Source organism: Apodemus sylvaticus, chromosome 2 (genome assembly GCF_947179515.1).
Source record: "Apodemus sylvaticus chromosome 2, mApoSyl1.1, whole genome shotgun sequence".
Classification (NCBI taxonomy): domain Eukaryota; kingdom Metazoa; phylum Chordata; class Mammalia; order Rodentia; family Muridae; genus Apodemus; species Apodemus sylvaticus.
Window position 1 is genome coordinate 54182287 of NC_067473.1, and position 25664 is coordinate 54207950.

Genomic DNA, 25664 nt, shown 5'->3' on the forward strand with positions numbered 1-25664 from the left:
TCAGTTAGTGATCAAGGGGGGAGGGCTCAGCCCCTCTGGGCTGGTGGTCTTGGGTTCTATAAGGCATTTACTCAGTTAGTGATCAAGGGGGGAGGGCCCAGCCCGTTTGGGCTGGTGGTCTTGGGTTCTATAAAAAAACAAGCTGAGCAAGCCAGGGAAAGCAAGCCAGCAACATTCCTCCATGGCCTCTGCACCAGCTCCTGCTTCCTGACTTGCTTGAGTTCCAGTCCTGACTTCCTTTGGTGATAAACAGCAGTGTGGATGTTTAAGCTGAATAAACCCTTTTCTCCCCAACTTGCTTCTTGGTCATGATGCTTGTGCAGAAATAGAAACCCTGACTAAGACAGTGGGTTTCCTTTTTATGGGTATTTTTATAATCACAGAAATCAAAGTATTTTTAGTTTTTACATTTAACTTGGATTTTTTAGGGTACAAGTTTGAGATGAAAATGTCATGAACTCAGCTGGGCAATGATGGTGCTCGCCTTTATTCCCAGCACTTGGGAGGCAGAGACAGGTGTATTTCTGAGTTCAAGGCCAGCTTGGTCTAAAGAGTGAGTTCCAGGACCGCCAGGGCTACACAGAGAAGCTCTATCTCAAAAAACCAAAGGAAAAAGAAATAAAAAGAAAATGTCACGAACTCTTTTTACCACCTTGGATCTCTATAGACAATTGGAAGGCATACTATTACATCCTTCACAAAGGCACCCATTTGTGTTCTCTCTCTCTCTCTCTCTCACACACACACACACACACACACACATACACACACACACATACACACACACAAGAGAGAGAGAGAGAGAGAGAGACTTAAAAGCACAATTCAGATATGACTATAGCCATAAAAAGCCAAGTGATGGAATGTTAATTCTAGATTTCAGATCATATGGGTAATTTATGGCTTTCTTAAAGTGATCAAGTAAATTCTGGGAAACTAGACTATACTACAGATATGCTCTGTTAACTGTCATAACTATACTTTATGATGCAGAGGTGACTATGGAGCTAACATAGATTCTTTGTGCAGACCTGAAATGCATTCTGAATCATCAAGGGGGTTCACTTCATGCTGGCCTCAAGTTAGCTTTATTGATTCTGTAAATTAGTTTCCTTGTTTTCATAAGAATACTAACATCTGGGGGGCTAGAAAAGGGGAAATCATTTGAAATGTAAATAAATTATATCGAATAAAAAAAAAAAAAGAATACTAACATCTGGGCTGGAGAGATGGCTCAGCGGTTTAGAGCACTGTCTGCTCTTCCGAAGGTCCTGAGTTCAAATCCCAGCAACCACATGGTGGCTCACAACCATCTGTAACAAGATCTGACTTCTTCTGGGGTGTCTGAAAACAGCTACAGTGTACTTACATATAATAAATAAATAAATCTTTAAAAAAAAATAAAAAGAATACTAACATCTAATTTCTAGTCCAAGCACTACAATATATTAACTCTAGGCCTCACTTTTATCCTTAAAGATTTGTTTGTTTGTTTGTTTGTTTGTTTGATGTATATGAGCATGCTGCTGCTGCCACACCAGAAGAGGACATCGGATCCCTTTAGATGGTTGTGAGCAACAATGTGGGTGCTGGGAATTGAACTCAGGACCTCTGGAAGAGCAGCCAGTGCTTTTAACCATTGAGCCATCTCTCCAGCCCTCTAGGCCTCAGTTTTATGAGCCTTCCTGCCTCATAAAGTTGGAGGAAGTAAAACTTAGGTATTTTTGGAGGAAAGTGCTTTAAAAACTAAACCATCGTACTTTTTTATTATTACTGTTAGCATTTATTTCTTCTCCAAGACTTTGTTTCAAGAGAGGGTCTCCATGTGTAGCCGTGGCTTACCTGGAATTTGCTGTGTATATCAGACTGGCCTAAGATTGACAGAAATTTGCCTTCTGTATTCTCTGTGCTGGAATTAAAGGCATGTGCCACCACACTCAGGTGCAGTTGACTTTGTTTTTGATTGTTGGGGAGGGAGAAAGAGAGTATGTGTACATGTATGTATGCAGATGAGAGTATGTGTACATGTATGTATGTATGCAGACGAAGGTATGTGTACATGTATGTATGCAGAGAAAGTATGTGAACATGTATGTATGCGGAGAGAGTATGTGTACATGTATGTATGCAAATGAGAATATGTGTACATGTATGTATGCAGATGCATGTAGAAGCCAAAAGACAGCACTTTTACCCTGCAGTCCTCTGCCAGAGTAGTAAACATTCCTACCTGCTATGTCACCTCCCCACATCCCCTTTCTTCTCACGTTAAACACTGAAAATTGCCTCATGCTAGTAGATGGGCGTCCTAGAACCCAGCGGCTGACCTTCATGCACAACTTACTGCCCTGAATTCAGGAAGCAGAATTTTTCTTGTCTTTTATGCATCATTTTGAATGTATAATTCTTGGCCAAGTACGATGGTGAACATCTGTAACCTCAGCACTTAAGAGGTGAAGACAGGAGCCCCGGAAGTGCAAACTCAAGGCCAGCCTCGGCTGCAAAACAAGTGTGAGGGGACAGCCTGGCAGCATGAGAGCTTGTCATGGAAAGCGCAAATGCACGTAGAGAGAGAGGGGTGGGGGTGGGGGGGAGAAGAGGAGGAGGAGGAAAAAGAGAATTTTCTTTTTACCTACTCTTACATAAACATTTGAGTAGGTTGAAATAAGGTTTAGCAGAATAATTCATTTTGGGGGTGGGTTAGGTTCTGTGTTGCCAAGAGTAGACTTGAACTTTTTTCCCTCCCTTGGAAACATAGCTCAGGCTATCCTAGACTCACTATGTGACTAGGCTGGCCTTAAATTCACAAACCTGCCTCTGCCTCCCAGGTGTTAGAATTAAAGGCATGTGCCACCATACTCAGAAGGTCTTGAACTTTTGAGCTCAAGCAATTCTCCTGCTTCAGCCTCCCAGGTGGTAGAGACTGTAGGTGTGTACAACCGTGCATGCCTTGTTTTTCAGAAAATTGGCAGGTCGTGTTAGCAAGTTGTTGTCGGTGTGGTCGCTCAGCTCTCATCGGTGCTTCTCAGGTGCCCAGTATGATCAGTGGACGTGGAGTGGGGCATGGGCTCCAGCTCAGTGACGCCAGCCCCTGCTGCTAGTTCTCAGGGGCACCACTGTTTCCTGAGGATTTTTCACATACTGACAACAGTCCCGTGGAGGAGAAGCCTCATGGCCTTGAACACGGCGTTTGGGAGGTAGGAGCAGGGCAGGAGGACTCTGAATTTGAGCAGTCTGGTCTCCATAGTGAGTTCTGAGCCAGCCAACTAATTGGAGAGGAAGTAGTTCTCATTGCACAGTTGAGTAGGCTAGCACTTCTACATTCTGGAGAAGTTGTACATTTTGGGGAGAGCTGTATTCGAAAGGATATGGTAAAGACTTATGGAAGGAATTCCAGAATCATCTCTGCAGAGCCTGCCCAGGATAACTGTTCATTCTGCCCCTCTTCTCAGTGCCTCTTCTCCCTGCCCCCGTGAACTGGCTGTCCTCCTTTGTACTCTCACTGGGGCCATCCTTGTCCCTGGAGCAATGATGCAACCGGGTAGTAATTTGCTAGTTTCAGGAAAGCCTTCTGAAATAATCCACACAACAGGTGCTTCGTCAGGAAGGGTTAATCATAGCATTTGATTCATTTTCCTTCCAAAACATTTTGTCTGCTGTTAGGGTTTTTCAAGGGTTTTATTTGGTTTTGATAAAGCATGGGTGTGTTGTTTTCTATACTAACATACACATATGCCTTGTGTAATAAAGGGAAATGAGGTTGTCTCTAATAGGTAACGCCATAGTGATAAAAAGTAGAGTAAAGGTTACCAGGGACTGGGGGAGTCCAAATGGGAGGTAAGGTTTTAATAGAGTCTCTGTTTGGGGTGATGAGATTCTGGAACTAGCGGTGATGTCAAACAACACCCTGAGTGCAATAAGTGTCCCCGAATTGTGCATGTGTAGTAGATTTTATGATGTGTGTAAAACAGTTTAAAGGAGATAAAGGGGAGCTGGATTAAAATGTCTGGTGGTCTTCAGGTTTGGCTTCACACTAACTTACCTGGGAATTTAAAATCTTGGTATATGGTTCATACTTGAGGCCAGCTAAGTCTGAATTTTGTGGCTGAAACTCAGATAACTGTAATGTTAACCCCTCAGATTTTGTGTTACCCACTGTTATATTTTTTTTAAATAGTTCCAAGCAGGCTTCCTTTTTTATGGGTGCATTGTCTTGTAACTCAGACTGGTGCTGAACTCCTGACCCTCCCGGCTCTGACTCCCAAGTGCTGGGATTTCAGATGCTTGCCGGCACACCCAGCAGGCTTTCCTTACTATCTCAAGTGTTCAGAGTGTAAATACTATGCCATCATTTCTCAAATGTCAATCAGAGGGGATGGGGCTATGCTCAGGGGCAGGTGTTTGCCTGGCATATACCAGACACTACAGCGCCACCAAACGGACAGACAGACAGACAGGCAGGCATCTTCCTCTGTGGCCTCCACCTGACTGGGGAGATGCCTTGGTGTGTAAATGCTTCTCACTCAAGTATGAGGACCCAAGTTCAAATAGCCAGAAACACCACCACCACCCTGTGTGCTTCTGTCTGTCTGTCTGTCTGTCTGTCTCACACATCTTTTTTAAATAATCAGGCAGATTGGGATGTGGTGTAGGGGCAGCAAGGTAGCTCAGTAGGGGCACTTGCCTTCAAGCCTTACACAACTGAAGTTTAATACCCCAACCCATGTGGTGGAAAGTGACAACACCCAACACCGTAGCACATGTGGCAGCGGAAAATACATCAATCATAATTTTTAAAATCTGTGATGTGAGCTTAACGTGGTGGCATATGCCTTTAATCCTAGCGCGGAGGAGGGGGGGGGTAGATAAGTGAATGTTTGAGTTTGAGGCCATCCTGGTCTACAGAGTGAGTTCCAGGACAGCAGTCTCAATAAAAGAAAACAAAACAAAGCCATGTGATGTATTCTTCAATAGGACACAGTATATTTTAAGCAGAGAAGCATAACGTATATTCAAGAATGATAAAGAAAGGGGTGATGACCAAGGAGATGTTTGCAACTTATATGATAAAGGATTAATATGCAGAACAAATTAATGCTTCTTCCAAATTAATAAGAAAATTTGACAAAGCATTATAAGTAGCTAACTGAAAGATAACCAGCAAATAAATATATAAAATATTTCAGCTCACTAGTAATAAAAATTAAACTAAGGACCTCTTTCCTCCATATCAGATAAGTTCAAACCAGAAAGCTCAGTAATTAACAAGAAAGAGAAAGAAAGAAAAAGAGAGGAGAGAGAGAGAAGGAAAGAGAGAAAGGAAGAACATGGGGGAAGTTCGAATGAAGAGATGGCTCGGCATTAAGAGCAGTTGTTCATTCAATGAGGAACCTGGGTTTAATTCTTAGCACTGACTGCTTGTAAGCACTGGCTGCTTACAATCTTCTGTAACTCCAATCCCAGGGAATCCAACGCCTTCTTCTGACCTCTGTGGGAACTAGGCATGCATGTTCCCACAGAGTACACAGACATACTTACTGGAAAAATACCTATAACGTAAGTCAAGTATGGACTGTGAGCTGGGATGGCAGAGGGAAAGGTGGTGTCTGTCAGTGTTGAGTGTGAGTTCCTTTAACCAGCAGTTTCACTGTCCACATTTTCTTCCTAAAATGCACACACTGTAGACTGTTTTTAACCCCATACCTAGGAGGTAGGGGTAGGCAGGTCTCTTGAGTTTGAGGAGGAAGAGCAGTGGGGTCTGAGGAGACAGCACCCAACTCCCTAGAGAACTTAAATGGCTATCAAGAAGAGATACCTGAGAAACAGGTATTGGCAACTGCTAGAGAACAAGACGTGAGCAGTCATTCAGAGAGATGTCCGGAGGGAAATGCTGCGTGGAAGCAGCTATGCATGCAGTGTGCAGCAAATGGCACTGGTCATTTTTCTTCAGTAGCACAGCTGGCTTTCTAACATATGTTAATGAAATGAGAATTTGGCCTACATGGAAAGAAAGGTATTATTCATTAGTCTAAGTCAGGACACTGAATTGGTAGGCAAGCTAGCCTGTTATTTTAGTGTGTGCTTTACATAAAGGGCAGAGCTACCACAAGCCCACACAGACGGACCAACCGGGGAGTAAGAAAGGCTGAGGCTTGAAGGGCAGCAGGGTAGGTCCCGGGGTGCCAGCATGGGAAGCAGAAGGGTGGCTGGTCCGAAGAAACCTTTGAATGCCAGTCCTGGACGTTACTCATTCTGGGGTTCCAGGTTCACACTGGCTCTTCCCATGTTTTCTGTGGCAGTGTGCTTTGAGTGGGGAGGGAGGGAGACTGAGAAAAGCCAGTGTTCAAGAGATGCCTGTGTTTGTGCTGGCAATCGTAGGCAACTAGATTTTTGTATAAGGATTAGCCACTTTCATCATCTCTGAACCGAATAATCCAGATAATGAATAAGGAAATCATTGGGCTCCAGGTCTCTAATGCCCTGGAAATACACATTTGGATTATAACTGGTCTGTCAATCTACAAGTTCTTTATTTCAAATTAAAATAACAACGCCTGGATGGGAAGGTGTCTCAGAGGGAGAAGGACTTGTCATAAGTGTGTGGATCTGAATTCAAATCCCCAGAACCACGGGAAATTGGGCATGGTGGTATATTTCTGTAAACCAAACAGATTGGAGCCAGAGACAGGAGAATGCCTAGGAGCTCACTGGCCAGCTTGTTTGCTGGATTCAGTTATGAACAGAATCAGTTATGAACAAAAAAGTTGAAAACCTTTTTTCAAATAAAGTACAAAGTAAGGACCTTCATTCAGAGTTGTCCTTTGTCCTTCACAGGAATGCCGAGGCATGGATCATACACACAGAGATAAAAAAGTAATCTCAGCCGGGCGGTGGTGGCGCATGCCTGTAATCCCAGCACTTTGGGAGGCAGAGGCAGGCGGATTTCTGAGTTTGAGGCCAACCTGGTCTACAGAGTGAGCTCCAGGACAGCCAGGGCTATACAGAGAAACCCTGTCTCGAAAAAAACAAATCCAAAAAAAAAAAAAAAAAGTAATCTCCAGTTTACTTCTCTGACACATCACAATTTTCTTATAGACTGTAGAAATCTTACCTTTCTGTACAGTTTAATAAGTGCTACTTTCTCTTTAAATGTGTTACACAGTTGTCCTCAGTGTCCATAGAGGACCTACTACAGATACCCAAATCCACCAATGCTCACATTATTACAGAAAATGGCACATAGTGTTTGTATGAGATCTGTCTATAGACTTTAAATCATCTAAGAAAAATAACTATGGAAAAGACTAGTTGGTACATATTCAGTACAGATACATATATTTTTATTACTCTGAATATTTGCTTGTAGTTGAACCTGTAGATACCTAACTCACAGATATGGTAGTGATTTGTATTGTCTGACTAGTAGAGATGGAATTGTTAGACATGATAACTTGAAAGTTCTTTTCTTTTTCTTTTTTCTTTTTTTGGGGGGAGGGTGGGATGAAAATTGTAATTTATTGAAACTCAACTCAAATGAAAGTTTTATTACCATTGAGCCTAAATACCATTGAGGACCCTCAAAAATCTCTGATGTAAAGACAGAGGGACTGAGTGACTAGTGCTATTTTAGCATGTGTTAAGGATAATGCATTTGCTGAACAGCAGATAAATAGCTGAATTTACAAACGGCAGCTTCCTAGCATAGTAGGGGAATGACTGTTTCTGTTAGCTGGCTTGGCTTTTGTTTTCTCTCCAGTCACTAGATGGAAGCCCACAGCTCCAATATGCTAATGACATGTTCTACCTTCCATTTAGCAGTGGGTCTCCAGCCCCTCGACTAGGCTGTTTAGCGTTTTAGAACATCTTTTATTTTAAAACCATCTACAGTGTGTGTGGCTGGCTTTTTTTTGTTACTGGGTGTCATGTAATCCAGGCTGCCTTGGCTAAGGATGACCTTGAACTGATCCTCCTGCATCTGCCTCTCAAGTGCTGGGATTGCAGACATATGTCGCCGTGCCACTTTACTCTCTGTCTAATCTTTATTTTTGTATGTGTATTTATTTTGTATTTATTTTGTCTGTGCACCACACACATGCAGTGCCTGTAGATACCAGAAGAGGGCATTGGATTCCCCTGGGACTGCACTTAACAGACTGTTAAGAAGTACCATGGGGTTAATAGGAATCAAACTTGGGTCCCCTGGAAGAGCAACCAGTGTTCTTCACTGTGAGCTCTCTTTCTAGCTCCTATAATCTTTACTTTTAGTTGCTATTAACATGAATTTGATACCCTTTCTTTCTCTCTGGTTGTACCCTGGAAGGAGCAGCATTTTCTACTGTGCCTGGAGAAAGCTTACTGGCAGCCTAGGGCCCTTTAGGCACACAGAGACCTAAGTCAGCAGCCAAGCAAGCTTATTCTAGCCCAATTAAGGACAGCCTGAGAAGTAGAATCCTGTTGATTGTCTCCCTGTAGACTACAGACAGACCTTCCTTAACAAGCACATTGAGAAGCTTTACTTCCCAAACGCTCTTGGACCACTAATTAATCCACTGGCAGTGAAGACACAGAGTCAAATTCTGGAAAGGAGCTACTTAACTCTTTGTATGCTGGACAACTGGTAACTGATTTTCCCTGTACAGTCAGTCCCTTTCTGCTCAGGCATGATGATCTATACCTGTAGTGTTCGCATTGAGGAGGCTGAGGAAGGAAACTCTCAAGTTCAAAGCCAGGCTGAGGGTGGGGGTGGGGTGGGGTGGGGATAGACAGCTAGGTAAATAAATAAGATGAATCTTCTTTTTTATTTGGGACAGTTTAAAAGTCTCTCCTTTTGTGGGCGATTATTAATGGTATTAAAAAGGGAACTTTTAAGTTTGTAGTATCAGTTTATTTCATTTGTGCATTTGAAACAGCTTTTGTTTTTTATATAAAGAAATATAAAATGTATATAAGACCTTTTCTTCTCCAGGCTAGAAAAGACAGTCAAGAAACTAGGATAAAGGAAAATGACTTTGAGATGTACTTTCTTAAAATAACTGGAGGAATGATCTCATGAGTCAGCTGATAGCATGGGTTTGCAAATGGATACATTTCTATTAGCCACTGTTGGATGCCCAGAGCCAAATATACATGGAGTGTATTATACCATAGCCTGTCGGCAGGAGATGTGTGAGTAGGAAGCTCTTAGGAAGAGGTGAGGTGGCATGGTCCACACAGGAAGTAACCAAGCCTATATTATATAAGCATAGGGGATTTGTCTGCATGTTCCCTACTGTATAACTACAGTATTATCTTCTGGTATAATGAGATTCCATATTTATTATAAAAAGACTTATAAGAACACTGAGTAGATATATTAAAGTATTGCCATACTCATTCTCTGTATCCAATTCTTAAATATCCCCTACCTTTTTTACTTTACCACTTAGTTGCAGCTATATAGCCAAGTCCTTGATTCTAACTCCTTGCTCAAAATGTTCCTCTCCCTCTGGTTTTACAATGCAAAGGCAGCACAGATGTGTTCTTGGTAGGTGCAGGATCTAAAATTTAACCTTGATCAACTACTTTTCTTGCCAAATCATCAAACCTGCTGAAGACTATTCACAGCACAGAACTACTACTGTCTTTTTACCTGTGTGCTCTGGTTCCTGTGCCAGGAAATAAGTATGTCGGTTGACTGTGGTTTAAGCCTGGTTTGGCTTCAGTTAGCTTTCCAAAATGAAGCTGAGTGACGTTCATTGTGTATTTCATAGAGATGTTGCTCCATCTACCTCTGGGCCTCGTACACGCTGCTTCCAGGGAACTTGTAGAACTCTTGGGTTATTTTCACCTTACTAACTGGAAAAGCAGTTTCTTTTCATATATCTTATAAGCATCCACCTCTTCATGGATGTAATCCACCTTTTAGTGTCTGTGGTATTTTTCACACAGTGGTTCAGCTGCTGCTCACTTCTCGTCTCCCATGTCTACTTGACCACCACCTCCACAACAGTGTTAGCAGCACCTTGACATGAACCGCTAACTCACGGAAGTTTGGTTTTTTGTTTTTGTTTATTTTTTTCAAGACAGGGTTTCTCTGTGTAGCCCTGCTCTCCTGGAACTCACTTTGTAGACCAGGCTGGACTCTACTCAGAAATCCACCTGCCTCTGCCTCCCAAGTGCTGGGATTAAAGGCGTGTGCCACCACTGCCAGGCACTCATAGAAGTTATAGAATGAAAATCAGCCATTAGTGTTGTAGTGTCTCCAGAGGCAGAAATTAAGTTTGCAGATAGACATTGTTGCCCTTTTAAGAACAAGTCTACAAAATGTAGCTTTTAAGATCTCCATAATCAACAGATATATCTTCCTTAGTCATCCATGGAGCAGAAGTAACTGTAGGAGGCAGTGAGCTCTCAACAGTCCCATTTGGAATTTTTGGGATTTTCTGGACCTCTTAGGAGTGCTCCCTGTTTGGTGATCTGAGGGGTGTAGGAGCCAGGTGCACAGCCCACGTGCTGGTCACGAGGTCACTATGCTGTCCATGCTCTTGTCTTTCAGGCTCAGCTTCGGGCATTTATCCCAGAGATGCTCAAGTATTCCACAGGTCGGGGAAAACCAGGCTGGGGGAAAGAAAGCTGCAAGCCTATCTGGTGGCCAGAGGACATCCCCTGGGCCAATGTCCGCAGCGATGTCCGCACAGAAGAGCAGAAGCAAAGGGTAAGTTCCTCAGTGCCCGGGGTTTGAACATGCGGGCTCCACCACCTCAGTGTCTGTCACTACAAGTCTCAGAACATTTCATAATTGGACAGCCCTTCCTGTTCGTTACTCCCATCACTGTACATGGAAAGATCTGGAAAGGCTGTGGATTTATACTTTGTTTCTTCATAGTGGTCTTTTGTAAAAGCTTTAAACCAGAGAAACTTGGGAATAAATGTCATTTGTGAGCTTAGAAGTACCCTTGCTTCTGATTAGCAAGAACCACTGTTGACTGGTTTGGCACATATCTGTAACACTAGCACTCAGGAGTCCAGAGCATGAGAGTCTCTAATCTGAGGCCAGCCTAGACAGCATAGTGAGTTCTAGACCAAACCTGCCTGAAAACAAAAAAACAAACAAACAAACAAACAAATCACTAGAGAGCTAGTTGAGTGGTTAAGAGAGCTTGCTGATCTAGCAGAAGACCTAAGTTCAATTCCCAGCACTCATGTTGAATGGCTCACAACCACATGTAACTCTAGTTACAGGGATCCAACACTCTTCTGGCTGCCACGGGCACATGTAGGATACCTCACACAGACACGCACAGACAGATATAAATACATACAAAGAATATACATACAAAGTATATTTTGGTTGGGAAGGAAAGACAGGACAGTTGCTTTGCACCAGAATAATTCTGTGGGAAATCCTAAGAAATTAACTCTTGTTTGATAAGGTTTGATAAGTACATGACAGATTCTTCCATGGTGACCTAAATACTCGATTTCTTTGTGGCTTATGCTTTCCTGGTCTTTTGATGACAGGTTTCATGGACCCAGGCATTACGGACCATAGTTAAAAATTGTTATAAGCAACATGGGCGGGAGGATCTTTTATATGCTTTTGAAGATCAGCAAACACAAACTCAGGCCACCACCACACACAGTATAGCCCATCTCGTACCATCACAGACCGTAGTACAGACCTTCAGCAACCCTGATGGCACTGTGTCCCTCATCCAGGTAAGTAAGCCCAATGGCCCAGGGAGGTGGCTTGGTGCTGTCTTGCCTTGCACAGAGAAGTGTCTCGTGTGTGTGTGTGTGTGTGTGTGTGTGCGCGCGCGCGTGTGTGTGCGCACGCGCTCTTCTCTGTACATCCTAACAGCTGCTTAGCTTAACTCTTCCTGCCTAGCATTCACTTCCAAACAGTTTCATTTATTTTTTATTTCATTATCTTGTGGTGCTTGAAATAGGACCAGTGTCCTCGCCTACACTGGGAAAGTACGCTACCACATCTTATCTCCAACCTTTGAACCATATTTGACATTGCATGTGCTTTTGGGGGGGGCGGTTGAGACAGGTTTTTTCTGTATAGCCCTGACTGTCCTGGAGCTCACTCTGTAGACCAGGCTGGCCTCAAACTAAGAAATCTGCCTGCCTCTACCTCCCAAGTGCTGGGATCAAAGGCGTGCGCCACCACCGCCTGGCTGCTTTATTTTAATTCAGAGCTATAAGTAGCTTCTGGAACATTTCCAAACAAAGCATCTGAAAATTGTTTCTTGGGTTATGGTCCAATTAAATAGTAAAATGCTCGCCTAGCATGTGGCAGGCTGTCCCCTTCAGTCCTCATCATCTGGAGAGAGAAACAGGATTTGGGAGGAAGGGAGAGAGAGTTAGGTGTGTACATGCCAGAGAAATACCTTTTCTGAGGTGGAGCCCTGTTCACTGATAAATGAGGAATCTCTAAGGTTCAGGCTGGGTTAGAGTAGAGCATTGGTTGACTGGCACCAAACTCCAGAGTGAAGTGCAGCTACTCTTCTAATACCGGTTCACACTAATCTCTGGGAGCTGATCTTAATCATTCTCTTCATGTCAGGAAGCATATTATACTGAATTTGGGGACTCAGCGAGTCTTGGCTTATGTGTAAGCCTCAGGCAGAAGGGCTGTCCCCGAACACTTAACTAACCTCTGGTGTTTCCTAGGTTGGTACCGGGGCAACAGTAGCCACACTGGCTGATGCTTCAGAACTGCCGACCACAGTCACTGTTGCTCAAGTGAATTACTCCGCTGTTGCTGATGGAGAGGTAAGGAAACAGTGCATGACCAAGCAGGGAGACGTAAGGGCCTGGAAGATGAAGGAGCAGCTTTGCAGTACTTGAAATGTGTAGTATTTATCAGACCATGACATTTGGAGAAGTATCTAATTCTCTGTATGTTAACTGTAATAGTTAAAGTTCACCACTACCTAAACTGTCCTGTTAGAGACTTAGAATTTCACATTTGTAGTACAGTATTTAATAGAAAACACAGTAAACGGGATTTTCTCTTTTAATACTTTTATAAGAAAGGCCATTTGAGGGCTCCCATGCTGAGTATAGGCAATCTGTATAGTTACCAAAAAGTTATTTAGGGACTGTACAAATTACGTGGACATTTAGAATTCAACATTAAAATTTAAAGTAAACTATATATGTTGATTTTATAAGTATGTAATTTATTTAAGATGCAGAGAAATACCTATTCTGAGGTGGAACACTGTTTACTGATAGATGAGGAATCTCTAAAGGTCAGGCTGGGTTAGATTGAGATTCTGCACCCAAACGTAGTGGTGCCTCCCCACCTGAATCCCAGCACTCGGGGGGTGGGGGGGGGAGACAGAGACAGACAGGACAGACAGGTCTCAGGGAATTTATGAACAACTTGGTCTACACAGAGAAATCTTGTCAGAGAGAGAGAGAGAGAGAGAGAGAGAGAGAAGGATTCTGTTGTACATTGGACATCAATTGGTATTGGTCATGTTGAATGCATTAGACATCAGAAATTTGAATGATATCTAATGATAATGGTATATGTAGCTGCTGGACAAAGGAAAAAAACCATCAAAGTACAAAGGTATTAAAGATGTGAGCTTAAAGTGGGGCACTAGCACATGCAGTGGGTTTGAGCTTAGATGACTCGTTCTGGTAGGTCTTTAGTGAATGTCAGTCCAGCGGAAAGACAGGTTCAGTAACAAGTAGGAAAAGGCAGGAGTATGTTCTCCACCACACATTCAGTAACTGCCCTGGAGCCTGCGCCAGGCTCTACAGAGCACATACCAGACAGGACCATGCAGACTGGGTGGGAAGCCCCTGGGAACCATTCACTGAGCAGCAGCAGGAAGGGCAAGAGTGCAGGGGATTTGCTTCTGAGTGCTTTTCTGAGCAGTAATAAACCCACGCTCGCTCCGTCTAGAGGTAGGCAAGCAAGAGCAAAGGATTCAGGGATAGGCGTGAGTCCTGTCCAAGACAGCAAGCATTCCATGCGGAGTTTGAACCCGTGAAATGGCTACAGAGACCGGCCCTAACCAGGGGTCACCTTTTGAGGGGCCTCAGCACAGTGAGTTTCTATCAGCAAGGCAGTAGGACATCTTCTGAATAACTACCTCTTGGGCTTAGCCTTCTCTTTGGACCGTGGTAGCATACAGACGCACAGTCACACAGGAAGGAGGGAGTAACCGAGGCTCACACACGCGGCCAATGAACACACGGCTTACAAGCAGGTCCTGCCAAGTCTGCCTCTGCTCCCGTCCGCACCCAACAAGCTCCTCTGTTTCCTTTCCCGCTCACTTCCTCCATCCATCTTTCCCTGCCTCACTCCCTTCCTGTCACTCCTTACACGGGCCAAGCTGATCTGGGAACTGGGAACCTCCTGAGTGCTGGGATAGGCATGTGGTTGCCATATTTGCCTCCAGAAAGTATTTTCAGTGAATTCTCTTATGTGCTTCCAAAACTACTTGATGTAGACACAATCAAATTCAAATTAAATCCTAACAATCCCCCTTTTTTCACAAAATACAGCATGCTGAAACCCTCCCTATACATTCTAGGTCATAAGTTGTTTAGCAAAAAATGTAGTGATGTTATATTTTGACTTCTCACTGTCCTTGTCCTTTCTGCCTCAGGTGGAACAAAATTGGGCCACATTACAGGGCGGTGAAATGACCATCCAGACGACGCAAGCATCAGAGGCCACCCAGGCCGTAGCATCACTGGCAGAAGCCGCGGTGGCAGCTTCTCAGGAGATGCAACAGGGAGCCACTGTCACCATGGCCCTCAACAGGTGGAGGCAGGGGTGGGGAAGAGTGGGATTGCAGGCCTGTCCTAAGAGAGCCGCCGCATTCCTCCTCAGTCACAGCTGATAGGGATACACAGCTCCGAAGACACTGTAGGCTGGGTTGGTTTCTTCAGTCCTGGGGATAGAGCTCCCCAGGGCTTCATGAATGTTAAGCAGACCTTCTAATACTGAGTTATAGTACTTTGATTTCTAATCAGCCCCCACCAAGAAAAATTGAACCCTTTTTTTGAAGATTATCTAGGAAGGGCACACTGCAAAGAGATAGGCATTTGCTAGAAGAGCATTGCACGTCCCTCCTGCACCCTGCCTGCTGATTATTGACAGGAAAGGGCATCACCCTATTATTCCTGATTCTTGACACAATTATATTTTCAGCAGACCCAGGAATTTTTATTAATCATTAAGAGCAGGGGCCTTAAAGTCACTCTGCCCTGCCATTTGCTGGTGTCTGACCTTGAGCAGTTTATTTAAACTCAATGCGCAGGCTCTCTTTCTGTAGACTGCCTCCCCCTGCCTTGAGGAGGTGTTGTAAGAACTGAAGGTGTCACTGCGGGTGAAATCCTTGGATCAGGGCCGCTGTAATCATTGTGTGTAGTTGTTTGTCTCACAGAGTCCTTGCCCTCTCTGGCAAGCCAGCACTCTCACAGGTGAGCTGTGAAGAGAAGTGTTGGGGCACAGACTCTGCTGTCAAAGAACTCCTCCTTTTGCCTGGGGAGACTTAATTTTAGTGACCCACCTAACAGTTGATGTAGAAATGCAGTATGTATAAAGTTTATAGAGGCACCTGCTCATGTTAACACTCAGGGAATTAAGTCTGTCTTCCTTGTTTCCTCTCTTCCTTCCCTCTACCCATCCTTCACTCTCCTTCTCCTGTCTTCCCCCTCTCTTCAACCCCCTTTCTTTCCAAGGAGTCTCACTATACCCTAGGTTGACCAAGAACTCACTCTGTATTCCAGGCTGGCCTTGAACATGTTGTGATCCTCCTGTCTTACAGTCTCTTGAGTACTGGGATTATAGATGTGAGCCACCATGCTCATGGTATTTCAGTTATACCGCAAGGGGCCTGGGACTGAGAGCAGTGGGGGAATGTGACCTCTGTGAGGCCCTGGATGTAGGTTGTATTTTAAGATTTGTCTATCAGAATTGATTATGGTGGGATATAACTATAAAACCAGTTAGGACAAGGCAAACCAGAGCCCAGGTATGCTTTCTTAAAGGCTTGGAAGCCATTGATTTTGAAGGGCGTCACAACTTAGACATGGTTGGTCAGACTCTAAGTCTGAGACGCAGGCATGCGCTCACCCTTGTCCTCTAAGATTTACTGTATTCTGGGGCCACTGATGTGTGCTTTTCAGAATCTGTGGAAATGTAACTGTTCTCTACAGGTCGGCCTTTTTCCACTCCTTCCTTCAAGGTATTCAGATAAATTTCTAAAAGCTCAGAGGGAAAACCCACTGCCTTCAGCCTGGCGCCCCCTACTGTTGCTTTGGGTCTGAAGTAGCAAGCCACCACTAAAGACCAACAAACCTTGCCTCCCCTCCCAGTGAAGTGTGGGGTCCTGGGAACCCTGCACAGAGTGGAAACCGAGAGGCACACTCTGGCTCCTGCTGGGTGGAGCAGGTTTCTTTCTAAAGGCAGTAAGCATAATGGTATCCCCTAAGGGCTTGTTAGCAAACTGAGGTGCAGCAGCAGTGTTTACTCCAGAGAGGAGAGCGTGGGTCACTGTGGCTTGAAGGAGGAGAAAAGAGATGTTGAAATCTGTTTGCAATCAGATAGTCCAATGCCCCAGTGAGTCCTGGGGTGATGTGTCTCCACTTCTGCCAGAAACTGAGCCTGGCAGCAAAGCAAGCTGTAACCCACACATGAAGGCTTTGTCAGGAGGGCTGGGTCTGAGACAACCCCTTACTGAGTCAGTGGACGTGAGGTACAGAGGACCCCTTTATCCCCTCAAAATTCATTGTTGGAAGTCCTCTTGATGCAAAATACAAAGAATGCTGGTTGTTGTTCCTATGGTAACAGTGATTTCGTAATCTGCCCTAGTCTGTTTCAGGTACAGGCGGGACAAGCCTGCCTCTCTAATAGCCACCTGCACCTCTGCTGCACTATAAACAGCAGATGGGAGTGAGTGCAGGGTGAGAAAGAAGCCAGCTGTGGGAAAGGCGGATGGTCGGACGGACGGACGGATGGACAGACGGGGCCCAAGGAGGCATGCATAGGGTTCCCTCATGCACTAGAAGGGAAGGGAGGGGACAGCTGCGGGACAGACCTGTTTTTCAACTATTCTGTTAAAAGAGTTTTTACAGCAAGTCAGAACAGGACCCAGAGCTGCACAGCCTTAGCCCACCTGTAACAATCTGAAGAGGCTTAGCGAGAGTTACCAGTATTAGAGACTGAAGTTAGTGTTCATTTTAATATATAAGGTAAAGAATAAGATGGCGCTTTTAGGAAGGAGGCAAGAAGGGAGTCATGGTGAACAGATAAGGATAAGAGCATCATACACAACACAACACAAAACAAAAGCCCGAGCAAGCCAAGCAGCTCGTCACCTAAACGTTGCAGCAGACTGCAACGCCGGCATAGTTTGAAACTGGCGCCATTGGCTCAGATCCTCTGTGCTCACAGTCCCTCTAACCAGGCCTTCCCGCAAAGTACCCCAGTGCAGCTCTGCGTAGAGGTGCATTGAAGGAGGCTTGAACTCTGTTGTCGACAGGGACTGTATTTGCCTTAGGAAAAGCCTGCTTCACATTGTTTTGTCAATAGAACATTTGTGTCTGCTGACCACACTGCTTCCCCTCAGCACTGTGAGGAAGCTGGCGCCTGGACTTTCTCTCCAGCTTAGGAGCTAAGCTGCCCTTCTTTAACTGGACACTGCTTTACAAAGAAGCCATGTGTGCACCTGGAGGCTGGAGACAGGCTAGAGGCCCCGATCAGCCGGGCTGAAACATACACAAAAGCCAGACACAAAGACAAGGAGGAGGAGGAAGGGAGGAAAAGAAAAGGAACCATTTTTTGAAATAAAGTTCATTCTTTTTTTATTGACTTAATATATGGATATACATGGTATGTATATCCATATATTATTACATTATTACACATATATATGTAATATATTACATTATTGTAATATGTGTATGTATATACATATATGTGTAATATATTACATTATTACACACACATATATGTATGTATGTATGTATATGGATATTGTGACCTTTTTTTGTGGTTGTTGTTTTTGGTTTTTTGGATTTGGTTTTTTCGAGACAGAGTTTCTCTGTATAGCCTTGGCTGTCCTGGAACTCACTCTGTAGACCAGGCTGGCCTCAAACTCAGAAATCTACCTGCCTCTGCCTCCTAGAGTGCTAGGATTACAGGTGTGTGCCACCACCGCCTGGCTGCGTATTGTAACATTTTAAAAGTCTTATAATTATTACATATTATATATATTAATATATTGGCCAAAGATCCATCCCTTTTTATAAAGGCATTAATTTATTTTATACTAATATGTTACATAAATTGACACAGTATATATTAACTATATTATAAATATATATTTTATGATATAAATATGTTATAAATATTATGGATATGAGTATATATTAATATAGTATGTAGTGGTGAATATTATATATTTATTATATATTATATATAAAATATAATTTTATTTTATTTTACTATATACATTGACATAGGTCCAATAAGAAGGGATGAATAATGTAGATCAGAATGTCTTTACTTATAGTTGGTAAGGACTGCACTCTTTCTTGTACATTAAAATTAGACATATTTAATCCCAACACTAGGGAGGCAGAGGCAGGTGCATCACTGAGTTTGAGGCCATCCTCTTCTACAGAGTGAATTCAAATTAGACATCTACAAAAGTTGATGAGAGACTTGGAGATATCAGTAAAGTGATGGGGTGGGGCAGTGCCATATTAGATCCCTGTCCCCAGCCACAGAGTGTGGTGGTTTGCTGTTGGAACTCAGCAGTACTTGAGAGGTAGGGACCAGCCAGCCGAGCCTCTTGGGTGAACCCCAAGCCAGTGCCGTTAAAGGAGGGGAGGGAGATACTCCACAGTATACATACACTGTTGGAATCTGCTCTGGCTTGAAAATGGATTTTGACTGAAATTTACAAAGTGGTAGTATTTTAATTAGTATTTACATTTTTTAAGTAATAAATTTTTTAATGATTTTATATATATATAAGTATACATACATGTACATATGTGTGAATGCCAAATGTATGCCTGCTTCCATTGGGAGTCAGAAGAGAGCTTCAGATTCCTTGGAACTGGAATTATAAATCATGGTGAACTACCACATGGATGTTGGGAATCTAAAGATTTATTTGTTTAGTTTATATATATGAGTACACTGTAGCTGTCTTCTGACACACCAGAAGAGAGCATCGGATTCCATTACAGATGGTTGTGAGCCACCAGGTGATTTCTGGGAATTGAACTCAGGACCTCTGGAAGAGTAGTCAGTGCTCTTAACCGCAGAGCCATCTCTCCAGCCTGGATGTTGGGAATCTAACCTGGGTCCTCTGCAAGAGTAACAAGTGCTCGTAACCACTGGGCCAGCTCTCCAGCCCCTAAATTAAAGATTTCCCCCTTGGTATTGAGAGTTGAACCTAAGACCTCACACATGCTGGGCACATGCTCCCCCCCTGAGCTGGATATATTCTCAGTATTTTTTCAAGTTTTAATTTGGTGACAAGGTATCACAGCTGTGCCAGGGCTGGCCTTGAGCTTACTCTGTAGTCCATAATTTGTATATTCCTCCTGTTCAGCCTGCCGAGTAACTGGGATTATAGGCCCCAGATATGACTAACCACTCAGTTAGCCTCAAACTTGTGGCATTCCTCCTGCCTCAGCCTTCCAAATAATTCCAGTTAAAGGCAGGGTCCACTTGCAGCTCTTTGGGCTGTCTGGTGTAGTGTTCTTACCAATGCTTTAGTCTACCTGGAGATTCACAGTTTTTCTATATAAAGTACCAACTTTACCAAAGGATATCCTTTGTCTCAAGAACAAACCTGTTTTCTCATCTTCTAAGTGGCACCTGAAACATCCATCCTTCTGAGGAGTGTCCTAGTGTATGCTGGCTTTGGTCTCCAGCTCTGCAAAAACAACACAATTTCAGTATGATTCTGCTTATTTGTTTGATATGTGATAAGTAATACTTCTGAGAATTTAAATTTTGCAAGGTTTATGTGTATATATGTGTGTGTATGCATATGTATATACACACACACATATTCATTTTACAATAGGGGGCAGGGCTTAAAAGCAAGGCAGATTAGTTCTGCCTGTCTGTCTGTCTGGCCTGGGACATTACTGTACCCTTGCTTAAGCTGCTGAGATTCTGAGATGAAAGAACTGTATTAATAAGGTATGCTTTGGTATGACCTGCTCAGTGACTTGTCTATACTAGCCAGCTCCTACTCTCTCAGCACTCTCCTCTAGAGCCTGGGGTACAAGAGGATTATTTGAATAGTGCAAAGCCTGCAGAGTCAATTCTGATATTCCCTCAGCAACCCCATCTTATCAGCTGATATCTCCATCTTCATAGCAGAGATTCTGAAATTCCTCTGGGCTATTTATTTTGTTTTTAAAATCACTGAAATTTATATGACAAATCTTAGGACCTCTTTAGGAATTTTCTTCCTTAAAATATAAAAATTAAATAATAGTATGTCTTATAGGGTATGACATGACAGAGTAAAGAAAAACAGATGATTATTTATATAGTAAAAGTATATGGCAAGGAGAAGGGAGAATGGCCCCTAACTGGTGGGGCCATGTGTTCCCTCTCAGCAGACAGCTCTAGTCTGTGCAGTGTTGGCCTTGTAGGAAAGGGAGTTTATGGTTCCTTGAACTTAGGAGGCAAGAAGCTTGGTCTTACAGTAATGATTTTAAATACTAAGACTCCATAGTTAGTGATATCTACATATAAGTAAAGCAAGAGGAGGAGCTGGATATTTCAAGTTAGTAGCCAGCCATTGTGTCATATTTAAAAAGCGTGTATATAAACTGTTTTTATTATTTAATATGAGTCATAGCAAATCTAGGTTGCTGACTGCTCAGATTATCATTCATCTTTGGCATAAAAGGACAGCTTCTAGTGGTCTGCCTTACGTAGTGATAAACAGAAAAGGAAGCATTGTGATTGACAGCCAGGTGGCTTTGTGTGAACATGGACCAGAGCTTCCATTTGGGTTTGCACTTGCACCATTGGTGTCAGTAAGGAAGGACTGAGTGAGCATCTTCCTTCCTCCAACGCTCATTACTGTTATCTCAGATTTACGAGAACTTCACATTAGCTTTAGAAGATATGCACGACTTGAGATTCTTCCAGCTGTTTATAATCACTGAACTTACTCTTACCCTTTAGCCCTGGTGACTAGTCCCATGGAGCCTAGAGAGCCTAGGAAAGACAGTGTTGTGCCTTGACTCACCTTGCATATACCCTGTCCTATCTCTGTACCCGCAGTGAAGCTGCCGCCCATGCTGTCGCCACTTTGGCTGAAGCCACCTTACAAGGCGGGGGACAGATAGTCCTGTCTGGGGAAACCGCAGCAGCCGTCGGAGCACTTACTGGCGTCCAAGATGCTAATGGTAAGAGATCATGAATATTTTATTGAATGTATTCCCCATTTCCACTTAAACCTTCCTGATATAGCTGGCAACAAAGCCATTGGAAAGACATTGAGCTTGGTTTGAGTTTTTCTTCATAGGTAGGCAATTAATGCCTAGGAAAATCTAGGGGCCTCCAATTGCTTTTACTAATAGGATCCTTGAGGTTCCCTGAAGGAAAATGCTACAATAATGACTACTTAATTGGGGTATTTTTTTAAAATTAGCTGTTTTGCTAAGATGAGACTTGCTGGGACATACTTGAGTTTGCTTTGGAGCATTTCCTTCCTTTCCTGTCCTATGGGGTAGGTAGGTTGTTGATCTTGACTGCAGTAGAGACTCCTGTGGGTGGGTGGAATGCACTGACTCAGTCCAAAAAGCACCGCATGTCACCTGCCCCAGGATATGCAACAGGCTATGAGGAATGCACTTTTGGCCCTCTGTGCTCTGCTTCTTGTTATATGTGGCCTTACAAAGGACATCTGGTTTTAGACAATGACTTGTCACCACCCTGCCCCTCTTTCCCAGCCCTTTGACTTCCTGGATATTGGTGACTATCCGGAATAAACAAAAAGGTTAAAGTTCATAGAAATAAAACATTTGGCTCCAGCCTAGCTCTGTGGATCCACTTCAGCAGGCTCTGGAGTCAGTGGGGAGGCCTGGGCTCCCAGGGAGTGCCTCAGAAGACTGGGTCACAAGGAGCAGCCTGACCTGTGACACTGCAGCCTCTGCCAAGCAGGACTACTATCTGTGGTATAGGAGAGATTGGTCTTTCACAGTCCTGGCAAGAGGGTAAATAGATAGCATCCTCTTATTTAGGCAGACGGTTCCTTAGGGCATCAGATGTATGACAGAGACGTTTCATCTGGGTGTAGTGGCACATGCCTTTAATCCCACAATGGGGAGGTAGAGGCAGAGCAGGCCAATCTCTGAGTTCAAGAACAGCCAGAGCTACTGTGGTGAGACTGTCTTAGAATAAAGGGAGCAGGGTAGAGGTGGAGGGAAGGAGGCAGAGGTTTCCAGCACTGTTTGTTTGGTTTTATGGTTGGCCTATAAGAACTAAATACTCTGCAAGTCAGGAAAGTCTTTGGGGGAAGAAATAATTTGTTCTTTACAGTAGGAAAAGGTTTTTCTGTTGCAGGAGAGAGCAATATAGGAACTACTCGCTAACGTCATGTCTGAGGATTGTTTTTCCAAAAAAAAAAAAAAACCCAAATTGCATATTGCAACCACTGGCTGCTTTCCCTGAGACTGGGGGGCTTTCCTTCTTACACTAATCTGAATGGAGACAGTGCTGGTTTTATCCAGAATACCACAGATAAAGGACGTCTTAGAACTGTGTGTTCAGGGCACAGTGGGCCATGGAGGGGATTAAGGAAAGGCTCCCTCTGTGGCTAGGACCTGCCTCTCTCTTCACCTTCTCTCATCCTCATCCGCACTCTCGTCTTTCTAGAGGGGAAGACAGGCTCTTGGCCACATGGCCTCCTCCTGAACACAGCTGTCACTCTCAGTGCAGCTGCTAGAATACTTACTTACCATATGGTTTTCATGGGAGACTCTGTCCACTCTGATAGGCTTGTCTGTCTGGAGAGAAGTGGCTGCTTGAGGGTTCTAGCTCCTCCCCAGCCAAACAGACTCGATGGGCCATGTAATGAAGTTGAATTGCATTCTCTACTGTCCTGTTCTACAAGCTGCCTCTTAGTAATTTCCATGTTGCTGGCTGTATTCTCGATTAGTAAACATTTGTGATCTGTATCCTAAGAGCCCACAGCTCCAGCCAAGTCTAGTGGCACGTGCCTGTGATCCTACGACGCAGCTGGCTGACAAGGGAGGGTCACTCACGCTCATGAGTTAGAGTACCCTGGCCACTGCGGGAAGAACTTAATCTCAAAAATAAAGTTTAAAAAAGTAGATTAAAAAGCTATTAGTCTCCCAAGCAAGTTAGTGCGTGCCAAATTCGGGATTTTTGACTTGGACTTGTCCTTTTCTTACTGTAGGTTCTCTGTATCCAACTAAATGAATGCCTTGTACCACATCTCAGTGCTTCTAGGCCAAAACCAATCATTTTTAATCTGTTCTTGGGAGTCCAGACTGCTCTGACAGTCCTTCTATACTGACATTCACCCACAGTGCTATAGGGTTTACTTTGGGTTAGAGCTGGGCATCCCCTCAGCCAGCTAATGGGAGCCGGCCTGACCTACCAGGCTGTCTTCATTTTTCCAGACCCTTCCACTGTGTAATGATAAACTTCAAGCATTTGCCAGTAAACCAACAAGATCTCTTTTGGGGTTTTTGTTTGGTTGGTTGGTTGGTTTTTGGTTTGGTTTGGTTTTGGTTTTTTTGGGTTTTTTTTTTTTTTTTTTTTTTGAGATAGGGTTTTTCTGTGTAGCCCTGGCTGTCCTGGAACTCACTCTGTAGACCAGGCTGGCCTTGAACTCAGAAATCCACCTGCCTCTGCCTCCCAGAGTGCTGGGATTACAGGCGTGCACCACCACCACCCAACATCTCTTTTGTTTTTAAATCAAAAAGTTTATTATCAGGAAGAATTTAATGATGACAGAATAAAGGCCTACTTGTAAGAGTAGAACTAACTTGGAAATGCACACTTGTTGGGGGAAATGCGTCACAGACTCCAGAACAATATAAAGAACAGTGCGAATAGAAGAGCCATTCAGATATGGTTTCTGGCCTGAAGAGGAATTAGAGGAGCAGAATAGCAGGAATGCACTGGCCACAGAATTTGACGGAGTAAAGTAACCACAGGTAGTAGGTTAGGGGATCCTGTACACAGTGTTAAGGATCCTGCTGGGCCGACAGGGTAGTCCTCATAAGTGTGCTCTCTGTCCCAGGAGACATCCCCTGCTTTTCTGGGCACCACTTCCATCCCAACATGACAAGGTGGAGCCCTTCTTGTTTATAGTCTGAGGCTGCACACTTTAGACTGTTCATTTCCCTTTTCTCTGCCGTCCTCTTCTCTGCTAGGCCCTGATCCCCTGTGCTTCCAGGGCTCATGGCCTCCGAGACCAGCGGACACAGGCATTCCTGTGGGGGAGACCTTTATAGACCTTTTCTCCTCCTTCCTATTTTACAGCAAAAATAATGAAAGGATTCTCTTGTCTCCTGACCTCAGGCAGCCCACGCTTTTATGTCAGAAATATTATCACAGATTCGTTTGAGTATCTTTTCTTCCTAAGAACAAGATGAGGCCCAGCAAAACACATGAGTGGTGTTGCTAGGCACTCGAGCTCCTCCCTGGAGCTGCTGACCCTCGTCCTGGATCTGAAGGGAAACAGCAGTGCGAAGGGGCGGTGTTCAGCCTTTGCTTCTGTTTTCTGTTTGCTTGTTTGTTTGTTTTGCAGGGAGGGATTTTTTGGTTTTCCTTTATTAAAGAATAGAATGTTGATGTTTGGAGGGTTTTTATTTTTTTAAATCTGGCCTTTCTGTTTGTCAAAAAAGTCTTTTCAAACTAAATAGGGTTGTATTATCAGTATTAATTTGTAACTTGTTTTGAAGTATCTTAACCATTTTCATGTAATTAAATAACTTTTGAAAAGGTCATTTTTATAATGCTTGGGAATATTTCATCTTATTGTCCATAATTAAGAGAGCCTCCTGTTATTAGTAATTTAGCTTATTGATAGTTTTTTGTTTGTTTTCTTGGTTTTGTTTTGTTTTGTTTTGTTTTTGGTGTTTTGGATTTTGGTTTTTTTTCGAGACAGGGTTTCTCTGTATAGTCCTGGCTGTCCTGGAACTCTCTTTGTAGACCAGGCTGGACTGGAACTCAGAAATCTACCTGCCTTTGCCTCCCAAGTGCTGGAATTAAAGGTGTGCGCCACCATCACCCAGCGATAGTTTTGTTTTGTTTTTTTTTTAAACCATAAAATTCTACTATTTATGTTTGTACAAGATGTTGCACAGCTTTATTTATTATTTATTTATTTGGTGTTACATATCCTGTGCTTGATTAGCCCTCCCACTGGGACATCCTGCTTCTTTACCTTACACTGAATATTAGCATAATTTTCTTTTTTATCTGTTTTAGAACAGGTAATAAGTTCTGCCTTAATTTGCATTTCTATATTAGTAATACGTGTGTTCACCTTTTTCATTATTTGGTTTGTTTGTTTTGTTTTTGAAATGGGCTCTTTATGTAGTCCATGCTTGGCTCAAACTCAAAGGCAGCCCTCCCACAGTGCGCCCTTAAAGGGCTGGATGACAGGCGCGAGCAAACCACTGCA

At 43.5% G+C, this 25664-nt stretch overlaps 1 protein-coding gene across 8 annotated transcripts in view; it reads left to right on the plus strand.

The window, feature by feature from the left end:
* The window catches only part of Nrf1 (nuclear respiratory factor 1), a 104173-nt gene that overhangs the window by 56223 nt on the left and 22286 nt on the right, over positions 1–25664 (plus strand). For all 8 annotated transcript variants that reach the window (XM_052173367.1, XM_052173371.1, XM_052173368.1 and 5 more), the window contains 5 exons: positions 10535–10693; positions 11500–11697; positions 12658–12759; positions 14616–14773; positions 21284–21408. In XM_052173367.1, the coding sequence (XP_052029327.1) occupies positions 10535–10693; positions 11500–11697; positions 12658–12759; positions 14616–14773; positions 21284–21408 (742 nt within the window). The remainder of the gene's footprint in view (positions 1–10534; positions 10694–11499; positions 11698–12657; positions 12760–14615; positions 14774–21283; positions 21409–25664) is intronic.